The sequence below is a fragment of the Phocoena phocoena genome, chromosome 9, assembly GCF_963924675.1.
Source record: "Phocoena phocoena chromosome 9, mPhoPho1.1, whole genome shotgun sequence".
Lineage (NCBI taxonomy): Eukaryota > Metazoa > Chordata > Mammalia > Artiodactyla > Phocoenidae > Phocoena > Phocoena phocoena.
The window spans coordinates 19,120,093-19,142,095 of NC_089227.1; the positions used below are offsets into that span (position 1 = coordinate 19,120,093).

The following is a 22,003-nucleotide window of genomic DNA, read 5'->3' on the forward strand; positions in this document are numbered from 1 at the left end:
GAATGCATTCCACATGACCATAAAGCAGGAACTTTCTGTTTCTAAATAATGGTATTTAAAACTCTGTATCTTAAGAGCCTCTGTCAAAGGCATAACTTTTGAATGCTGAATGTTTACTTCAGGGATTTTGTCATGACTGTGTATGTGTTGAGTTCTGCCCCATCATAATCACGTACAGGACAGGTTTGTGAGTGCCCCATATGATGAATATGCAGTGAACCGAACTGAACTGTGTGTTGCTTAATCCACAGCATCATTGATATTAAACACTTCCAGAGAAGTGCACTTCCATTTACAACCTCAGAAGGGAGCAGGAATTGTAGACCTGGAATTTTGCCGTAGAACTTGGGAACTCTAACTTGCTTTGTTACATGTGTTTACTCTTTCTTACTTTCCATGGGCAGTGTCCAAAGAACAGTCACCTCCCTCTTTCCACATCTGCCCTCATCCACCTTCTCATCCCAGTGATGTTTTTGTACTTCTTTTCTGATGATTTAACCTGCCATTTTTTCCCTCCCTCCCCCATCCTTCTATCTTTCCCTAATATTCTTTGTCACTGCCTTAATGAAAACCTGATTCTTACCTGGAGATACTTTCCCTAGAGTTATCTCTACTGGTAGCTTCTTACTTTCTCAAACCCCAGTCCCTCAGGGTTGGATGCTCTTTAAGTGCTATCCTTTTTTCTTGTTGCCATTTCTAGATTGTTACTTTCCCCCAATTTCCTGTGAAAATGTGGGTTTCTTTGAGACTCTTGCAATCTGGCTCTATTTTCCTCTTCTCCTTATGACTGATTATCTTCTACCAGCCTCCCAGCCGTTCCACCTCATGTACTGAACAGTAGAGCATGTAGTTCATAGGTTTCTTTTCAACCTAGATTCTTGACTCTATTCAAACCACAAGTCCTAATGTCTGTATTCACTCTGTTCAGTATTCACTGTCTCACAGAGCTAAATCGAGACTATCAGTTGAGAACTTCTTCAGCTACCTACATTGGTGCCCATCTTCTGTCTTTCCTTTATCAGTAGGTTAGGATCCTCTTACTGTCTAAGGTGGATTCTTCCACTTCTGCTCTGAATTCCATCTCCTCCCTTTCACCAGAACCTTTTGCAGTCCTCAGACTATCTGTTCTGTTCTTTCAGGCACCCAACACGGTTGACCTCTCTCTCTCTCTGTCTCTCAGAACTCTCTTCCCCTAGAGCCCATGATTCCAGTCTTCTGGTTTTCATATTTATTCTTTGGCTGTTTCTTCTAAAGCTCATTTGCCAGTGTATTCCTATCCACCTGACCTTTAAATGTAGCTGGTCCTTGAGGCTTGGCTCTTTTTTCTTTTCATATTATATTTTTTCCTAGGTAATTTTAGCTTTACCCCTGCTTCAACAACTATCTATGCACTAATCTTACTCCCCAGTTTTTAAAGGCCAGACCTTTTTTCTAATATTCTTGACCTTTATTGGATGTTTCCCACCTATATCAATGTATTTACAAAACTGAACTCAGCAATTCCTACCTCTGCTTCTGCCTGCCAACAAAAAAGGAGTGATGCAGCTTTCCTCCAGTGTTCCCTGGTTCAGTGACTAGCACTTCAGTCTGCCATGTTGCACAGGCCTGAAACCTGGGAGTTATTTTTGACATTTCTCACTCCCACACTCGCAATATCCAAGCATTAGTCCTTTTGAGCCTGTTGGGTCCCTCCTATTGTATCTCAAATTCATTCACTTTTGTCATTTGTTCTATTAGCCCTCTAGACCAGGCCACCATCATCTCTTCTCTGGTAGCTTCCTAATTGGTCTTCTGTCTACTCTTATTCCCTTATAATTTGTTGTCCACACTATTGCCAGAATGATCTTATAAAAATTTAATATCACCTTCCTACTTAAAAGTCTTTAATATCAATAGTTTCCCATAACTCTTAGGATAAAAGACAGAATGTTTAAAAGAGCCGGCGAGGCCCCAGTGACCTGGCCCTGGCCTTTATGCCCAGCCATACCTGCCATGCACATCTTCTCCCCTAGGTATTTGCACTTTAACCGCTCTGGCTGTTTTCAGTTCTTCATATAACACTATTCATTGCATATGCAGCACTTCCCAACTCCTCCTCTCCTTTATCTAGCTAACTGCTGCGTAACCTTTAGATTTCAGTTTAAATGTCTCTTCCTTGAAGAAGCCATCTCAAACATACAATGACCTCCCATCCCTCACGCCTGCACACACACACTATAAACAGTTATACAGGTCCCCATATCTTCTGAGACTTATCATTATTTTACGTAAGTAATTAATGCAGTAATTAGAACTTCCTCCCTACAGTATAAGTCCATGAAACTCAGAGCAGAGACTGTCAGTCATTGCCTTACTCAAACCCAGCACAAGACTTTAAACTCAATATATACCAAATGTCCAAAGTATTGCATGTTTTTTAAAAATCATGATTAGTAGTAAAACTTCAGATGAAAGGAAACAATTGTGGACTTGACTCTGGGGGCGGCAAGAAGAAGGGAGCTACTAAGGAGACAGAGTTTCATTCCAAATTGAGGTTTGGTGGAGATCAGAGATCCCAAGGATAGTTAGCAAAGATGAAGTAGGTAGCCCTAGTTCCAGACACCCGTGGCAGAGAATGAACAATTAGATCACAGGATACAACCTAAATATCCAAAGTAAGGGAATGGATCAGTAATTTATTATATATTCTTACAAAAAAAACATTGTGCGGTTATTTAAAATCATAATTTTGAAGGATAAAAACACAGGAAAACACTCAGGATACAAGCTTAAGTGGATAAAACAGTTATATAAAAAGTTGTATATTATACAAGAAAGGTAGAAAAACCTAAGGCAAGGGAGTAATGGTCAAAATTGTCAGTTGCTGCCAAGAAATCAGGCCGAGTGTATCTGATTTAATGGTAAAGCAGTCATATGTAACTTTATCAAGAACACTTTCAGGGATAAAGTGAGGTAGAAGTCAGGTTATAGGGCATTGAAGTAGTATTTATAAGAAAGTTGATGCAGTAAATAGGATGCTTTTTATTCACTTAAGATTTATTGTGTTGTCCATTATAATCCCTATGCTAGGCTTTGGGGATATAGCAAGAAGTATAACAGATTTGTATCCTATCTTCATGTGCCTACATTATAGAATATTTTTGCTATAAAGAGGAAGAGAGGATTGTTACCTACTAACCAGATTGTGGGGTTGTGAGCAGGTAATTATTTTTTAAAGATTTGAGCATATTTAAATGCTGATAGGAAAGAACTCGTAGAGAAGGAGAGTTACTGATACAAAAGAGAGCTATTAATTTAAAGCACAAAGTCCTTGAAAAGGTGTAGAACATGGGATTTAGAAATATTGGTTAAAGAAATAGGCTTAGATGAGAGAGGGGAATCCCTTTGCATTATAACAAGAGGAAAAGGTGGATTCACATGGAGCTGAATTGGGAGATTTGGTGGCAAGAAGTTGAAGAAGGTCTGATCTGATGTTTTCTATTTTGCCTGTAAAGGAGGAGGCAATATTGAGACTAAGGACAGAAGTACTAGCAGTTTGAGAGGAATATGGATATTTGAAATAGCTGCTGTGGGGAATGGGAGAAAGTGCTGACAAGGAAAGCAACTTGATGCTAGTGTTGAGGGCCCGGTTGAGGTTCCTGACCTTGAATTTACAGTGGCAGCAATCTGTGAAACTTGTGATCTTCTCCAACAGCATTCCATATGCCAGGTACTGGGACAGCAAAGGACTGTAATTGAAATCACATAGGATTGGGGTTTTGCCAGGTGAATTCAGTGGATGCTAGCAGATGAATGCTTGAAGTGACAAACCATGGAGTCTAAGCTAGGAAGGGAAGGAAGGAAGTAAAGCTAGTAGAGGGCTAATAGTTCAGTGCCTGGCACATAATACTCTAATTATTTGTAGATCAGGAGAAAGCGAAGAGAGGTTTGTAAACTAGTTGTCTCCACTGGAGGTAAGAGAGAGGGATAGTGTGCAGTGAAGTCACTAAAGCTGAGGTAGATCTTGGAATAGAGAGGAAGACTGAACGGGGTGCTGCATTATTAGCTGACTAAGAGGTGGTGACGGGGATAAAGGGTGGTTAGTGGAATGGTCTGAGACTCAGAGGAGCAGAGCTTTTTGCACAGGGACACCGAGCCCACCTGCCAGGACTGCCTGGGCTGCAGTAGAGTCTAACCTCACTGGAAAGATCTGAAGAAGAGGCTTGGTCCTTCGGGGGGAGCCAACTTTCAGTTAAGCCTGGAAGAGGAAGAAAACCATTCATTCATGGAAGAGGTAGAGGACATAGAGAATGTTCTTGACCAAGGAACAGTGGAAAGATTTGGACAGAGAAGCATTAGGAGGCTGGTTCCAGAAAGGAGCACAGAATATGGAGGTAGAGTATGGGAGAGGACAGATGACAAGAAGTGTATTAAATATTGTCCCTGGGTGGTTCTTAATGTTGACGGTAGTTAAAGTTTCTAATTTTTTCCCTCCACAGTCAGTGGGTAGACACTACAAAATAACTTAAGATTGCAGCTTAAAGTTGTATGATTGCAAATTGTCTGAAGGACCAAGCTAAAAATGAAAAACTCAAACTGCCTACAAAAGTAAAAGGAAATAAAATAGTATCCCATGAGAAAAAAGTACTTCAATGTAGTAAAAGCATCAACAAAGTGAAATAAAAGGATAAAGGCAAAATTAAATCCTTAGATATATGCCATGTAATTAACTTGTATTAAAGTATTCTAAATTCTGGTTTAAGAATTACTCCTAGGCAGAGTGCCACCAACATTATTTTTGTTTATCCTATTTCTTTTTAGATGCTTACTTTAGAAAATAATTATTTGTGTTCTATGAGAGAGAGAATCTCCTGTAGTATTTAAAAACTATCTTTGGAATGTGTGATTTAAGTTTTGATGTTGCCCTGTGGTTATTCTATCAAATTCTGCTGTGTCTTAAAATAATATATGTGGGGATCAGTTGGGTAAGTCACCTGTTTATACTGGGGGATGGAAGGATGATAGAGAAAGGTAGTCATACATCTTGGGCAGTAAATGTTTCTTAGAGGAATGATCTTACATATTCTTTTCACAATTAATTTAGTTTTTTTAAAAGTCCAAAAATCTTAACTATGATTCAGTTTACTTGAGTACTTCCCAGTGGCAAAGCAGAGAACTGGAATGTAGTGAACCTTTAAATGCTTAGTGTTTTTAAGTGTTTTTAGTGTAAATTGCTTAGTATTTTTAAGTCAGTCCATTCATTCTAAAAAGAAAAAATTATTGCATAAATTATGCTGCAGTGTTAAATAGATTATTAGATAAGATGGAGGAGTCCTACCACTAACAAATCACAGTGTTTTCATTTGTTTATGTTCTAGTACTAGTCCATTATACAAACATTTCTCTGTAGCTATCACAACATAGTTGCAATTCTCTTTTCTCCTTACCTCTCTTAATATTGTAGTTATGGCTTCATATTGATCATTTTATATGGCTTTGTAATAGTCTATCACATAATGCCTTCTGGTCCCATAGTGTTGGAATTTTAATTGTTTTCATCTTAGCTTCTTCTAAACTTTTTCTTTTCCACTCAATGCAAAAAAAAAGAAAAAAAGAAAATCCAAAAGACAATAAAACTTACTTAACACTAAGTTCACTTTACCTTGTCACTTTAGGTTTATAACCTTAAGACCCAAAATCATTGTGGGGAAATGTGCCTGGAGAGAGATACAAATTCAACCTTCCTTTTTACCTCTGATTAAAAATAGCCTACTATGTCTGTTTCCTTCTAAAATCCTCTAAAAAAGATCTTTTCAACCAATCATGAAAAATCTTTTCATGATTTTTAAAAAAATGATTTGTTAGTGGTACCTTGTTACTAGTAAATTTGGTGGGGCTCTAGAGTTGAATGAAAGAAAAGGACATAAAAATAAACAGCTTTATGATATAATAACCATACCTTTTGTGTCTTTATGCCTGAGATAAGTTTTTATTTTAGTAACTATATTTAGTTGTTTTATTACTGCTAATGATAACAGAATTGTTTTGACAGTGTTTTTATACAATTTGGAAAGTTTTAGTGTTCTTTAAAGAGACACTATTGTAATGAAACAATTAAAGTACTCTTCATTCCATCATTAGGTACCACAATAGCCATAGCATCTCATTTGAGCTATTTTAAAATGTGTTTTCATAAGCAGTATCTATAGTTCCCCATTCCAGATTTTTAAAAATATTTGATATGTCAGTCATTTGCTTAGAAACTTTTTTAGAAAGTGTATTACAAAATGATAGACAAAAACACTAATTGATGATGGTTTAATAAATAAGAGCATGCAATTAGTGCATCTTTAAAGGCTGTTCTCACATGGATGATTATTTTTGTAGAACTGAATACTTTAATGCTTTAATTTTATACTTATTGCTAGATCATTATATCTAATTATTTTGACCATTTATTCAAATAATAAACCTCCAAGTCTGAATATTTATAGTGAAGAATGAGTTTAGAGAAAGGAAAATAATTATATGTCTCTGTCTCCTGCTATTTTATTCTGCCTGCCATCAGAGTACAAAAATATACATTCACATCGTCTGTTTGTTGTATCGTATTCTTGTATCATACAGATTTAGTTACAATACACACACAGGTCAGCCAGTGTTAAAAGACTGAAAAGAATGAAAACTACAAATGAGGACAGATGAGCTATGCATTATGTAATGATAAAACAGGTGTTTTGGAAGATAAACAATGTTCAAAAGCAAAGAAGATGTAAATACTTCTGCATCTCTAATTACTTTATTCTGGTTATTAGACAAAAAGCAAATAGCTTTCAGATGAAATCCAAACTTTCTGTAGTATAACTGAAATACAGAATGTTGGATAATTCTAACTTCGTTTCCTTTTTTTAGAAAAGCAAACTTTATGCGTTGGGGAAAAAAAAACTTTTTAAAGAAACTCTGTTCCTAGTGACATTTAAAAAAATAATGTCAATTCTATCATGATGCTTTTGACAGTATCTTAGGATTGGTTAGCAATAGTTGTGAGCTGTTTTGCGTGTGATTCTCTGAATCATACATACAAAGCTGAGCAGTCTGGGCGGTGAGGATGCTAACATACTGTCTGTTTTTGTTTATAGGACGGTGAACTTTGACATAATAAAATACTTGTATGATTTCTTGTGAAAACAAGCTTCAAAGCCATATGGACACTGTGACAATGACTAAGCCAAGCTGTGTTCATCCAACTACTCAGTTGGCCAGGGAGAGGAGTTCTTTGGCTCTATTGGATTTGTCCAGACAGGTGCTGGCCCAGCATGGAATCTGATGAAAATACTCTGATTGGTCTGGGTGAATGTGAGCAGAAGACTATTTACCAGGGACCCTGGAGTATTTGGAAGGAACGTGTTAATTATAAACAGCAGGGTTTGAGCACAATCTGTTCTACTCTTAATGATGTTATCTTAACACTGAAATTGCCCGAAACCCATTTACTTAGGACTACATTTTACTCTGTGAACTATCCCCTGCACTTTGAATGTGCCAGCAGCCCTTGTATATAAGCCCAGTCTTTTCACTTCCTCTCCACAGGAGCCTCTGCAGTTGCTTGCCAAAGCAGATTTTCCTAAGGCCACCACTTTAAAAAATCATAGTTGCAAAATAGAATAAGTAGAAGTTTTTTGTTTTTTTTTAAGATCCAAGTTTGCATATGCTTATCTTTCACCCTGATTCTCTCAAAAGGCAAGGTAGTTTGATCAGATATAGGGCAGCTTTCCACCTCTAAGCCTACTTGAGAACTGCAGTATGCTTAGGTGAGGTTTATCTGGTCACTTTTGCAATTAACTACCCAACATAGCCTTTTAATCTGCATGATGGTTTTCTTTCCTTCTTTTAATCATTGGCCTTTAATAGTTCCACAATAAAATTTTTTCCTGTTATATCAGTTATGAACCTTGGGTCTGATTTTCTTGTCTATTCATATTTTTTAAGACATTTTCTGTTAGCATGTAAATGCTTGAAAATTATTTTGAGCAGCTTTAAAGTGCTTAATTATGGAGCCTAGTTTAAATTTCAGTTGCATTTTATTCTTTCATTCTCTTTTTGAAGAAAAATTCTCACAATAGGCACCCCCAAATAGGAAGCCTTTTAATGTAGTGACTGACACTTTCTGGATCAAAGAAAACGAGTGGTTGTCTACTTGCATTTATTTAGAGGTACTGAGTAGGGGGAGAAGGAATGAAATTCCTTTTTGTCTGCCTACACAAGATAGCATGGAGCACCCTCACCCTGTGTCTCTTGTCCCATGGAAGATGGTGAAATTTTGTGTACCACAGATGTTTGTAGAAGCCAGGACCAGGGAAAGCCATGTGCATTGCAAATTCAGGCTTAGGCTTACTGCACGTAGAAATCTGTGTATCATTCAAGTAGAAGGCAGTTTGAGTAGCTGATTCAAGGAAGAGCAATGCACTTCGGGGATTTTCAGCCCCTCATAGTTTGCTATAAAGTGGCAGGTCTGCTGTGCAGCTTTCTTGGATAGCCTGGGACCAGTCTGCCTTTTGAGGGAAGAACTCTGGAATATGAAGGGGGACAGAGATTGTCAAATAGGGAACTGGGGAAGACAGAAAGGAGGCAACGTTTCCTGTATGTGACTCTCGCTGCCTTCTCACTGCTGGCCACCTGTCCCCGGCCCAGCACCTTGCTTATCTTGTACTGCCCCACACTGTGCCACCAGCCCTACGTATGGCTTCCCTGCAAAACACCTTGTAACCAGATTTTCCCTGCCTCTGACTGGGCCATGAGAACTTTATGTTTTGTAATTTACTTACTAATGGCTTGCTAAATGACTCACTAACTAACTTGATTAATTTATTTAAACGAAGACTAACAGAGCTTAATGTGGATATTAGCATTTTAACAAGGGTTATCTGCAAATGAAATTTCTAATTGGAAGATATAAGTCACCAATTAGAGGAGGGAATCTAATGATGAGAATGATGCTGGCTGGTGGGCCAGATATTTCTGTTAAAAGAGGAGGTGTCTAAATTATATTAAGCATCTATTCTACCTAGATCTAAAAATGATTTAGGTGGTAGAAGAACAAAGTTACCAGGCTGTGGGATTTTAGATTTTTTTATACATGGTTGATCCTCCATTTTAAAAATGTCTTCTTTCCATTACCATGACTCAGATATACATAGTAAGGAGGAGACCTTATTCCCCCTCTTATTTTCAAGTCAGTTTCAATCCCTGAATCAGTCTTCATTGCTGAAACAGTTCCTTTTCAGTAACTCTGGAAGGGATTCTGATCCAACAAGTCTCTTTTCATTAAGCCCTAAAAAGTCAAAAAGGGGTCAAGTCTCTAGGGCAGCAGTTAAGAGCTGGGGCTCTTGAGTCAGACTACCTTTGTCAAATACCAGCTGTATCTCTAGGAGCTGTGTGATGTTAGATAAATTATTGAAACTCTCTGTGCCTCTTGTTTTCTCACCTATACAATGGAAAGTAGAACTTCCCTCATGCAGCTGTTTAGAGAATTAATAAATAAGTTGATATATTTAAGGTGGTAGATCTCAACTGTAGGGAGTTTTGCCCACCAGAGAATGTTTAGCAATTTCTGGAGACATTTTTGGTTATCACAACTGGTTGTGAGGTACGGGAGGGTAGAGACCTAGGATGCTCCTAACCATCCTAAATGCATGTCCCACAACAGAATTATCTGGTTCAAAGTATCAGTAGTGCCACGTTTCAGAAACTCCGATCTAAGTAAGGTACTTGACACTTCGTAAGTGCTCAATAAATGTTAGCTATTATTATTATCATGAAATATTTGTGACCTCGAAAGGAGTTAAGTGACAGAATGTGACAACATTCCAACTAAATAGAGAAGAGGTACTCTTATCTATTCCTATCTAGGAAACTTCTTGTTAAAATTTTTTGAATTATTCAAATGGATGCAATACCTTGGATTCTTACTTTTAGAACTGAAGGATTTTCTCCTGGGTTCTAATTCACATGTAGGTTTCATTGCTTATTTTTCAGGATCTTGTTGAATAGTCAAAAGCATGAACTGAGAATGATCAATCAGAGAGCAGGTGACTGAGGAGTTACAGTGTTTGCCCTCAAGGTGTGATGGCTGTACAATTAGTGGTATACCTCCGACGGATTTAGTTAACCAACAACTGTTTAATGTAATTAAGGTGGTCTGGAGCAAGGAAAGCTCAGCATAAGAAGAAGCCTCCTTTGTTACTCCAAGGTATGCCCTACTCTGCTTGTACTATGCAAAGAAAAGAAAAGTAATGGACCAAGTCCAGGAATAATGCATCCCTTATCGCATTAAGTACTCAGAGAGTCTCTAAAATAGTAGATGAAATGCCACAGCTGCCCATGTATGTGACCAGGGCTGTAGTAGCATCCTCTGCTTTTGCCTGAAGTCTCACACTATTGAGTACCATAGTTGCATCTTATGCCTTTTTCCATGAGCAGAGACTTAGATTGGAGGTAATTAACCAGAGGTTGATATTATTCAGCTTCATCCCCTACATTTTGAAAGCTTCATCTCCTACAAAGTGTGACTGTATCATATGTAAAATAGTTTAGATAATTTTGTATGTAATTTCAGTCTGCTGACACAATTTGCTTTCAGAAATGCTTGGTAGAGCTCAAAGAAATCTTTCCTATCAAGATATCAACTTTTCACTCAAATTTGCTGTTAAATGCCCTCAATGCACAGTTAGTGTTCATTTTCCAGCAGTGACACATTCATGAAGCACAGTTTGAGAAGTAGAAATTTGGTAGAGCAGAGAAAATTATAATCAATTCATTCATTTAACTGCATGTTGATGCACAATAATGATGGGATTTTAGGAGGCATTCAGCTGTTTGAGTAAATAGTGGTAGCTCTGGCATGAGAAAAGAGTGGACTTTAGAGGCAGTAGAGATTCGCTTGGGGTTTTGGATAAACCATAATCAGTTTCATTGGTCTTTGAGGAAGTTGAGAGTCCCATTTAATGGGAGTTCCCATAAAATTATTCGGTATTCATCAAAAAAAAAATACTAAGTACCATCTATGTGTCAGGCATTGTGTTGGGTGTAGGAGTAGGAGATACAGCAGTGGACAAAGGAGACAGATTTCTGTCCTGGACGACAGGTGCTATCAGCATTGGGAGAGCCGTTCCTCGAAATAGGAAATCCTGAGGGAACGACTAGGTCTGTGGGATGAAGAGGATCGTGAGTTCAGTTTTGAACGTGTGCCATTGAGGTGCTTATCCAAGTGGAGTGTCAAGTGTGTAGCTGGATCTAGTTAGAGATCAGAATTACTGCCAAGCATTAATGTAGGGGTCACCAGAATAGAGGTGAAAACTGTTCTTGACATAGTGAGGGAGAAACCATCTTGAAATGAATTGAGAAGGTGGTCATAACTATTGCTAATCAACTCACCACAGACCTGCAGGTTAATTTTATTTTTTCAAATAAGAGTTCTCCACTATTCATATAAACCCCATCCCTTTCAGTATAGGAAGTGGCAATAAGAGACCTGGGCCAAGTCCCATTTAGTATTTGGTCTCAAAAGGAAAAACCAGACCCACTTAGCGTCTTAGTTCTGTGGAGAATGTTAGATCCAAACACATGATTTTATCACTTTGGACCAACTTTCATAATAATAGAGGCATTGCACTGGCTTATGTGTACCCTAGAATTTCTGAAACCACTTTAGGTTCACTTTCTCTGGGAAGGAACATTCAGCCATCCTAGTTCATGGGATTCATCCAGCTGGAAATGAAGAGATCCTTAGAGGAACAGAGATGAACTAACCCTGTAAGCATCCATGAGAAAGGATGCTGAAATAGAAACCCCTGCTGTTTTCTACATCAATCTTTCTTTTTTTAATTGAAAAATATTGATAACTAAAGCCTAGTCATCGAGAGGATGGGAAGACATGGGAAAGAGCCACATGGCTTGAGGAAGGATAAAACAGGCAGCTGCTACAAATGCCTGTGAGTGTAAAACCATAATAATTAAGCTGAAGTGATCTACAGAGAAAAATAAGTAGATCTAAAAAATCGATTTTTTTAAATTGTGATATTGTAACTGAAGGTTATGTGGGAGAAATAAAACATTTACCAATAAAAAGAAATTTTCTTACATTACTAGACTAGGAGAGCTAACTCCCCAGCTTAGGTAAGAATAAAACTTTGGAAATGTTGAACAGAAGAGGACACTGCCCACAGCTCCCTGCAGCCTGGGCAGGTCGCCTGATTTCTTTATGATAAAAGTTCTGGGTTAAACTGTAAAAAAAAAACCCAGAATGTGAGAAGACCCCCACCCCTGTTTAAAGAGAAAACAATTTAGAATTTTTTTTTATAATGCTGTTATACATAATTTAAAAGTCTGTTTTTAATTATTATAAAAGGAACACATGTTTACTGTGGAAATTTGGGGCAATCATGAAGAAGTAAAAATCACCAGTTAACAGCATTCAGAGATAGCCTCTGTAAGTAAAAGTTTTGGTATATTTACTTTAGTTACTATATTGTTCTGGTAGTTTAAAGAAAAGGGGTAATTGTGTCTTTTATATTGAGAAAGAAAGGACAGATCAGGTGAAGATTAATGATTCTCATAGCAGCCTTGTGCAACATGACTGGTAGGACTTAAGTTTGGTATTTCATCAAAAATGTTTAGAGTGACAACGGTTTTGTTTTTTTTTGTAAATTACTTACATCCAAGTATATAAAGATGTGAAACCACATCAACATAATGAAAAGCAGTATATTTCAAAGCCATAACATCAAAAACCGATTCTCAAATATGTGTGGCCAATATGTCTCTTTCAGTAGAATTGCTTATTTAAAATGCTTGTCATCATAATAAAATGGGAGAAAGAACAAAAGAAGCACCAAAGTGAGGGGAGAGAGACAAAAGTTGAAGTATGGAAGGAGGAGGGCAGTGAAGTAGATGCTAATTTGTGGAAATACAAATCAGAAATGGTGTGGAAACAGGACGTTCCGTTATCTATATCTGGATGACAAAGCAAAAACAGCAATCATTTATTTTGATCATGAATCTGCAGTTTGAGCAGAGCTTGGCTCAAAGTGGTGTCCCTTGGGGCAACTTGAGACTGGAGTTGAGTCACATGAAAGCTGGTTTCCTCACCCTTGTCTGGAGGCTGACACTGGCTAATGGCTCCTACCTGGAATACCTACACATGGTCTTTCATGTGTTCTCTCCACTTCACGGAATGGTGACGAGGTTCCGAAAGTCATCATGCCAAGAGAAACTAGCAGATGCTGCATGGCCTTTTCTAATCAAGCCTCAGAAGTTTCATAGCATCACTTTTGCAGTATTGTGATTAAGGCAGTGATTAAGTCCTCCTTTTATTTAAAGGAAAGGGAATTATTATACCCACCTCTTGATAAAAGGAGTGTCACAGAATTTGCAAGCATGCTTTAAATCACCACACAGAGCATAATAGGCTGAAAATAAAAATATGGAATGCAGATGGAATATATTTTATGCCCTTTAAAAATTTGAGTTAGTGTGACAGACTGTTTCTTGTACACATACCCTCATCAAACATCTCTTCTCCATTCCTCCAAAGCACAGGAGTTCTGGCTGCAAGGGGGCCAATATGGTTGGAATACAGGACGCAAAGACAACCTTGGTAGGATATGGGATCAGAGAGGTGATGGGTGCCAGGTCATGTGTAGCCTTGCAGGGCATTGAAGGACTTTGGTTCTTTCTTAATAGGTTGTAAATATTTTATTGCATTTGCATATTTTAACTGTTTCTTTCTAAAAAAATTTTATTGGAGTATAGTTGATCTACAATGTTGTGTTAGTTTCTGCTGTACAACAATGTGTATCAGTTATACATACAAGCGACTGACAAAGGATTAATCTTCAAAATATACAAACAACTCATTCAGCTCAATATGAAAAAAAACAACCCAGTCAAAAAATGGGCAGAGGGGCTTCCCTGGTGGCGCAGTGGTTGAGAGTCCGCCTGCTGATGCAGGGGACATGGGTTCGTGTCCTGGTCCGGGAGAATCCCACATGCTGCGGAGCGGCTAGGCCAATGAGCCATGGCCGCTCAGCCTGCGCGTATGGAGCCTGTACTCTGCAATGGGAGAGGCCACAACAGTGAGAGGCCCGCCTACCACAAAAAAAAAAAAAAAAAAATGGGCAGAGGATCTAAATAAACATTTCTCCAAAGACATACAGATGGCCAAAAAGCACATGAAAAGTTGCTCAACATTACTAATTATTAGAGAAATCCAAATCAAAATTACAATGAGGTATCACCTCACACCAGTCAGAGTGTCCATCATCAAAAAGTCTCCAAACAATACATGCTGGAGAGGGTGTGGAGAAAAGGGAACCCTCCTATACTGTTGGTGGAAATGTAAATTGATACAGCCACTATGGAGAATAGTATGGAGGTTCCTTAAAAAACTAAAAATAGGCCTACCATATGATCCTGCAATCCTCCTGGGCATATATTTGAGTACTTATATGTGAAATCTAAAAAAATGGTACAAATGAACTTATTTACAAAATAGAAATAGAGTCACAGATGTAGAAAACAGACTTATGGTTACCAGGGGGGAAAGTGGGGGTGGGAGGAGGGATAAACTGAGAGGCTGGGATTGACAGATACAGACTACTATATATAAAATAGATAACAAATAAGGACCTACTGTATAGCACAGTATTATCTACTGTAATACACAGCTCTTATCAGTACTCTATAATGACCTATATGGGAAAAAGAATCTAAAATAGAGTGGATATAGGACCATGGTTCTTATTCTTTGTGAGATGGGGAGAGTTTTGAGCAGAGGAGTCACATGATCTGGTTTAGATTTTTTTGAAAAGGATTACTGGAACCTATATTGAGAATAGAGTGGAAGCAAGAAAAGTAGAAGGCTATTAAAAAATCTAAGTGAGAGATAATGGTGGCTCAGATCAGGGTGTTAACAGTGGAGGTGGTGACATGTTGCCAGATTTAGGATATAATTTAAAAGAAATGTCTGCATGATTTGCTGATTAATTGGGTGTCAGTTTTGAAAGAAAGAGTCAAGAATGATTCCAGGGTTTTTAACGTGAACATGTGGAAATGTGTAGGGGAGATAAGATCAGGAGTTCATGTGTGGACATGGTAAGTTGGAGATTTCTGTTAGGTATCAAATTGGAAATGTCAAGGAGGCAGTTAGGTAAATCTGGAGTTCAGGGTGGAAACACAGGTTGGAGATAAAAATTCAGGGGTTGTCAGTATCTAAATGGGAATGTGTAAAGGAAATGTGTACATGAAGGAATTATGGCCAGCTCTTCTGAGTCAGAAAACTACCTTCCCACTGAGCTCCTGCCTAGGAGCGTTCAGAGCCCCTCTAGAAGGTAAACCCCCCTCCTTGGGGAGTTGTTTCTAAACTGTAAGGAATCTTCAGTTACTTGTTTCCATAGGAAGAAGGGATTCATGATAAAAGTGAAATTTTCTTTTTTTATATACTGAAATTGCAAATACTAAATTACTAACTTTAATACTAAAATTTCAAAAAATCTTTGCAACATTAAAAAGAAAAATGACAGGAATGGAGTGAGTGGGTCATAGATTTAGATATAGCAATTTATGTGATGCCCAGCCATGACAAAATGACCTGTAAATACTGAGTTCACAGATTATGTTAATTAATTTCCAAAATCCATTCTTTTAGAGCTGTTCTTACTACTAGGAATTTGCATTCTTTCCATTTCAGAAGTAAAAATTAATTAAAAGATAATATGCTGGGCTTCCCTGGTGGCACAGTGGTTAAGAGTCCGCCTGCCAATGCAGGGGACGCGGGTTCGTGCCCTGGTCTGGGAAGATCCCACATGCTGCGCAGTGGCTGGGCCCGTGAGCCATGGCCGCTGAGCCTGCGCGTCCGGAGCCTGTGCTCCACAACGGGAGAGGCCACAACAGTGAGAGGCCCGCGTACCGCAGAAAGAAAAAAAATAATAATAATATGCTGAATTTCATCATTAAAATAAAGGTTCCTTCTAAGTATATCTAAGTGTGTGATATTTGGTAGCTTTTCTTTTATTTTCTTGGAAATATCCATCTATCTTGTGTTGTAGTTTTTTTACCCTAATCATGATAAGTCCACCACTGAATCATGCTCAGTAGAGGACATGTTTGGAGTTGTGGCTCCAGATGCTGGATTGGTTTGCACTGACTCTCTTTTAATCCCCATCATAAACAATTCATTAGTAAGAAAGTTGTAGGAGGCAGAACAGAGTAAAACTGACAGGCCTACCTAATGATTAAAACTATAAATATGGGTCCATCGTTACATTACAATAAATAAGAGCTACCTGAGTAAGGAAGATGAGGATAAAAGCTCAAGGGATTACTGGACACATATTGCCATTTGAGGTGGACATTTGTTTTTCTTTTCCTCTTTCACTTTTCACTGTTAAAACTATGTGATTGTAATGGTGATAATTACCATGTGAACATTTATGTGCTTGACACTGTAATAGACAACTCATATACGTTATCTCTAATACTTATATAGTGTGTATGAAAAAATGTATTCACTCAACGGCTGACACTAGAATGCCTCTTAGGGGAGAAATTTGAGGAGTAGACGATGAGAAAGCTGTGAAGTGGCAGATGAGACCCTGATAGTCCTTGGAAGAAGTGGCTAAAGGAACAGAAGGAAATCTGTCTGCTGCTCGGGAAAGATCAGCAAAATTGATACCTCTGTTCAAGCTAATCAAGAAAAAGAGAACACACACATTACCGTGTGATAGAATGTAATCACTGAAAGATAATATTCTGAATGCCCGTGAATTTGATTATTTAAATGAACTGGACAAATTCCTTGTAAAACATAGCCAACCAAAACTTATTCAAGAAGAAATAGATAACCTGAATAGCCATATTCTTCATTAAAGAATTCTAATAGTTATTTAAAGGATAAATAATACTTATTCTACACAAACTCAGAAAATAGAAGAGGAATACTTTTTGACTTATTTTACAAGGCCAGAGTTACCCTGATACCAAAACCAGACAAAGATAGGACAAGAAAACTTGCAGACCAGTATCCTTCATTAAGACAGACACAAAAATCCTCAGCAAATTATTACTGAATCAAAGCCAGCAACTGTATAAAAGTATCAATAATAATACATTATGACCAAGTGGAGTTTTCTCAGGATTGTGATTTAGCACTCTGAAATCAACCAATATAATTCACCATGTCAATAGACTAAAGAAGAAAACCACACGATTAATTTAATGCAGAAAATCATTTGACAAGATCCACTTATGATTTAAAAAAAGACCTCTATGCAAATGAGGAATTAAAGAGAACTCTCATTGATAGGGCAGTGATGGCCACTGAGCAGAGGAGAAGTTGTGGCTCACACCTGCCTCTGGCCTTAGCCCCTCTATCTCCAGTACTGCCTCCTACCAAGGTGATAGCTGCCTGCACATCCTGGGGAAAGATGCGACTTGTGTTCACATCAGATCCAGCTTCTCCCGCAGAGTAACTGGGCACACGCAGACTGCATAGGGTCACTCCCACACAAGGACACTCCTTCAAGACTGCAATAGGTAACTGTTTCACCTAATTTCATGGAGACAGAGAAAGTTAAACAAAATGAGAAGGCAGAGGAATTTGTTTCAATTGACAGAGCAAGAGAAAACCCCTGAAAAAACAACTAGTGAAACAAATGAACAATTTACCAGATAAAGAGTTCATTAGTAATAATGCTAAAGAAATTAGGGAGAATAGATGAACACAGTGAGAATTTTAACAAGGAACTAGAAAATATAAAAAAGAAACAGCTGAAGAATACAATAACTAACATGAAAAACACATTAGAAGGAATTAATGGCACATTAGATGGTACAGAAGTGTGTGAGTCATCTGGAAAATAGAATAATGGAATTCAGAACAGAAAAAATGAAAAACAGGAAAAATGAGAACAGTTGAAGGGATCTCTGGGCAACATCAAGCATACTAACATTTGCATCATTGGGGTCCCAGAAGGGAAAGAGAGAGGAAGGGGTTGAATATATATTTGATGAATTTATGGCTGAAAGCTTCCCAAACCTAAAGAAGGGAACATATCTAGGTACAGGAAACACAGAGGGTCCCAAACAAAATGAACCCAGACTCAAACCAAGACATATAATTAAAATGGCGAAAGTTAAAAATAAAGGGAGAATTCTAAAGGCAGCAAGAGAAAAGTAAAGAGTCTCCATAAAGCTATCAGCTGATTTCTCTGCAGAAACCTTGAAGGTCAGAAGGGAGTGACATGATATATTCAAAGTCCTGAAAGGGAAAAACCTAAGATGCTCTACCCAGCAAGATCATCATTTAGAATTAAAAGAGAGATAAGGAACTTCATAGATAAGCAAGAACTAAAATAGTTCATCAATACAAAACCTACGCTAAGAGAAATGTTAAAGGGTCTTCTCTAAGTGGAAAAGAAGTAAGAATCTACAGGAAAGGGAAAATCCCACTTAGGCAAATATATGATAAGGACTGTGGATCAACCACCTCAATAAGGCAGTATGGAGATTAAAAGACAAAAAATTACAAAAGCAACTACAATTAAACAGTTAAGGACTAAAAATAAAGATGTATAATATGACATCAAAACCACAAGGTGTAAGGGAGGGAGTAAAAAATGTAGATCTTTTAGAATGTGTTTGAACTTAAATATTTGATTACCAGTTTAAAACAAGTAAATACAGAATAACATATGAATCCCATGGTAACCACAATGGAAAACTAAAAAGAAGGGAACACAGGCATACTACTAAAGAAAATCATCAAACCACAAGGAAAGGAACAAAAAGAAGAAATGAAAAGAGAAGAACTACAAAAGCAACCAGAAAACAAGTAATAAAATGGCAGTAAGTACACACCTATCGATAATTACTTTAAATGTCAATGAACTAAATGCTCCAACCAAAAGACATAGGATGGCTGATTGGATTAAAAAAATAAATAAGACCCATCTATAATATATGTCACCTACAAGAGCCTGGTGTCAGAGCTAAAGACACAGAGTGAAAGGGGATGGAAAAAGATACTTCATGTAAACAGAAATGACAAGAAAGCAGGGGTAGCAAAGTCATATCAGATTAAAGTATACTTTAAAACAAACGTTATAATGAAAGAAAAAGAAGGGCATTATATAATGATAAAGGGATTAATACAAGAGAAGGATATTATACTCATTGACATATATGTTCCTAATACAGGAGCACCTAAATATATAAAGCAAATACTAACAGACATAAAGTGAGATACTGATAATAATACAGTAACAGTGGGGGACTTTAACACCCCACTGATATCAGTGGACGGATCACATACATAGGCAGAAAATTAATAAGGCAACAGTGCTCTTAAATGACACAATAGCCCAGTTAGACTTAATAGATATCTACAGGGCATTCCATCTAAAAACATCAGAATAGACATCTTTTTAAATGCACATGTATGTTCTCCAGGATAGATCACATGCTAAGCCACAAAACAAGTCTCAACAAATTTAAGAGGATAAAAATTATATCAAGCATTTTTATGACTACAGTGGTATGAAACTAGAAATCAATTACAGAAAGAAAAAAGGGAAAAGAACAAAAACCTGGAGACTAAACATGCTACTTCGAAATAAATGGGTCAATGCAGATATCAAAGAAGTCAGAATATACCTTGAGACAAATGAAAATGGAACTAAAACTCTCCAAAACCCATTGCATGTAGCAAAAGCAGTTCTAAGAGGGAAATTTATAGTGATACAAGCCTTCCTCAAGAAATAAGAAAAGTCTGAAATGAACAACCTAACCCACAACCTAAAGGAATTAGAAAAAGGACAGATAAAGCCCAAAGTCAGCAAAAGGAAGGAAGTAATAAAGATCAGAAAGGAAAGAAATACAATAGAGACGGAAAAAAAAAAGAAAATGGAAAAGATCAGTGAAACCAAAGTCTGGCTTTTCTAAAAGGTAAAATTGATAAACGTTCAGCCAGGCTCACCAATAAGAAAAGAGAGAGGACCCAAATAAGAAATTAAAGTGGAGCAATAACAACCAATACTACAGAGATGAAAAAGAATCATAAGAGCATACTACAAGTAGTTGTATGCCAACAAGTTGGACAACCTAGAAGGAATGGACAAATTTCTAGAAACATAACAACCTACCAGGACTGAATCAATTAAAAACAGACAATTTGAACAGACCAAATTTGTAATTTAAAAACAAAAACTCACAGCAAACAAAAGTCCAAGATCAGCCACCTTCACAGGAGAATTCCACCAAACATAACGGAGAACTAATACCTTTCCTCCTCAAACTATGGTAAAAAATTGAAAAGGATTGGACACTCCTAAATTCATACTATGAGGTCACCATTACCCTGATACCAAAACCAGACTAAGACACTACAATTCCAGTCCTAGGCGATATGCTCAAAACTTCTGAGTGTATTTGCCCACCAAAAGATGTGTATAAGAATGTTCATAGTGGCTTTATTCATAATAGTCAAAACTGAAAATGACCAAATATTTATCAATGGAAAGAATTTAAAAATTGTATGTTCTTAGAACCCAGAACAGCATGGATAAATCTCATAGACATTATGTTGAGTGAAATAAACCAGAAACAGAAAAAACTAATTCATGGTCATCTGAATAGTGGTTACCTCCAAATGTGGTGATTATTGTGTTGTTAACTGAAAGAGGATATGATAGAACTTTCTGGAGTGATGGAAATATTCTGTATCTTTTCTTTCTTTTTTTTTTTTTTTTTTGCGGTACGCGGGCCTCTCACTGTCGTGGCCTCTCCCGTTGCGGAGCACAGGCTCCGGACGCGCAGGCTCAGCGGCCATGGCTCACAGGCCCAGAAGCTCCGCGGCATGTGGGATCCTCCCAGACCAGGGCACGAACCCGTGTCCCCTGCATCGGCAGGCGGACTCTCAACCACTGTGCCACCAGGGAAGTCCCAATATTCTGTATCTTGATCCAGGTGGTGGTGGTTACACTGGTGTATAGAAAAATTCAATTGAGCTGTACACTACAGAGTTATGCAGTTTATGCACTTCACTATTATGTTTTTATTTTTACCTCAAAAAGAAAAAAAACCCCTCAAATCTACCAATGATTCTTTGTTCTAGACCATAAATAATCTCTGAGTCAAAGAGTATCACTGGCTCAGTGGTAAAAATAATAGAACAGAATAAAATAAAGTAGAAGTGAAAAAATTTAATATAAAAGCAAAAATTAAAAAGAGGGAAAAGAAAACGCTAGGTTTAAATTTGCCACTTCTAAAAACCCTGCTATATTTTCAGTAAATCTGCAGGGAGGTATGTGAGGAAACCAAAGCTTTGGAGGGATTAAGAGGTATTTCCAAGGCACGGCTAATCAAGATGCAGAGCCACATTTCAAACCCAAGCCATAGTGTACCATTATACCATGGCTACAATTTTAGTGAGGCTAGGTTGGTCAGTGTATCTTCAATACTGTGTTCTCTAGCAACTGCATATGTCACAGGTTGTATCCTTGAGATAAATCTTGAAATCCTAGTTAATGGGACTGCAGACACCACAGCCATCAATTTCAGGGTCTCTTAGTTTGTCTTTGCCAAATGAAGAGTCAGCACATTTGCATTACATTGTATTCTAAGGGGCCTCAAAATGTTTGTGGTGAGGAGCTAGTCTGTTTCTCATTTGAAGCTTTGCTCTTGATTACTCTCCCAGAGGGGGAGTACAATCCAGAAAGTTCATGTACGGGGAGGGGGTGAGCGTGCTGACAGGTTTAAGTCAGGCATGTCTTCTTTCCCGTTGGAAATACTTAGGTCATGGTGAGGGGCCTCTGCTGAAGCTTGTGACCCCACAGTCAATCTCAGCTAGGTTTTCAATAAGTCATGAGCAGCCAGTGGGGACCCTGTGGGGTTCAGTTGTCATGGGAATCTGACTGTTTGAAATGCTGAGAGTGAAAGGAAGAAAATGTGTTGAGCATAATTTACTACTTTA

General features: G+C 37.8%; 1 protein-coding gene across 1 annotated transcript in view; it reads left to right on the forward strand.

Moving 5' to 3' along the window:
- ORC5 (origin recognition complex subunit 5) overlaps positions 1-7,929 on the forward strand; it is a 73,578-nt gene extending 65,649 nt beyond the window's left edge. Inside the window, exon 14 of the mRNA XM_065883671.1 lies at positions 7,119-7,929. Coding sequence (XP_065739743.1) covers positions 7,119-7,164 — 46 coding nt within the window. The 3' untranslated portion in view covers positions 7,165-7,929. The remainder of the gene's footprint in view (positions 1-7,118) is intronic.
- The last annotated feature ends 14,074 nt before the right edge of the window (positions 7,930-22,003 follow it).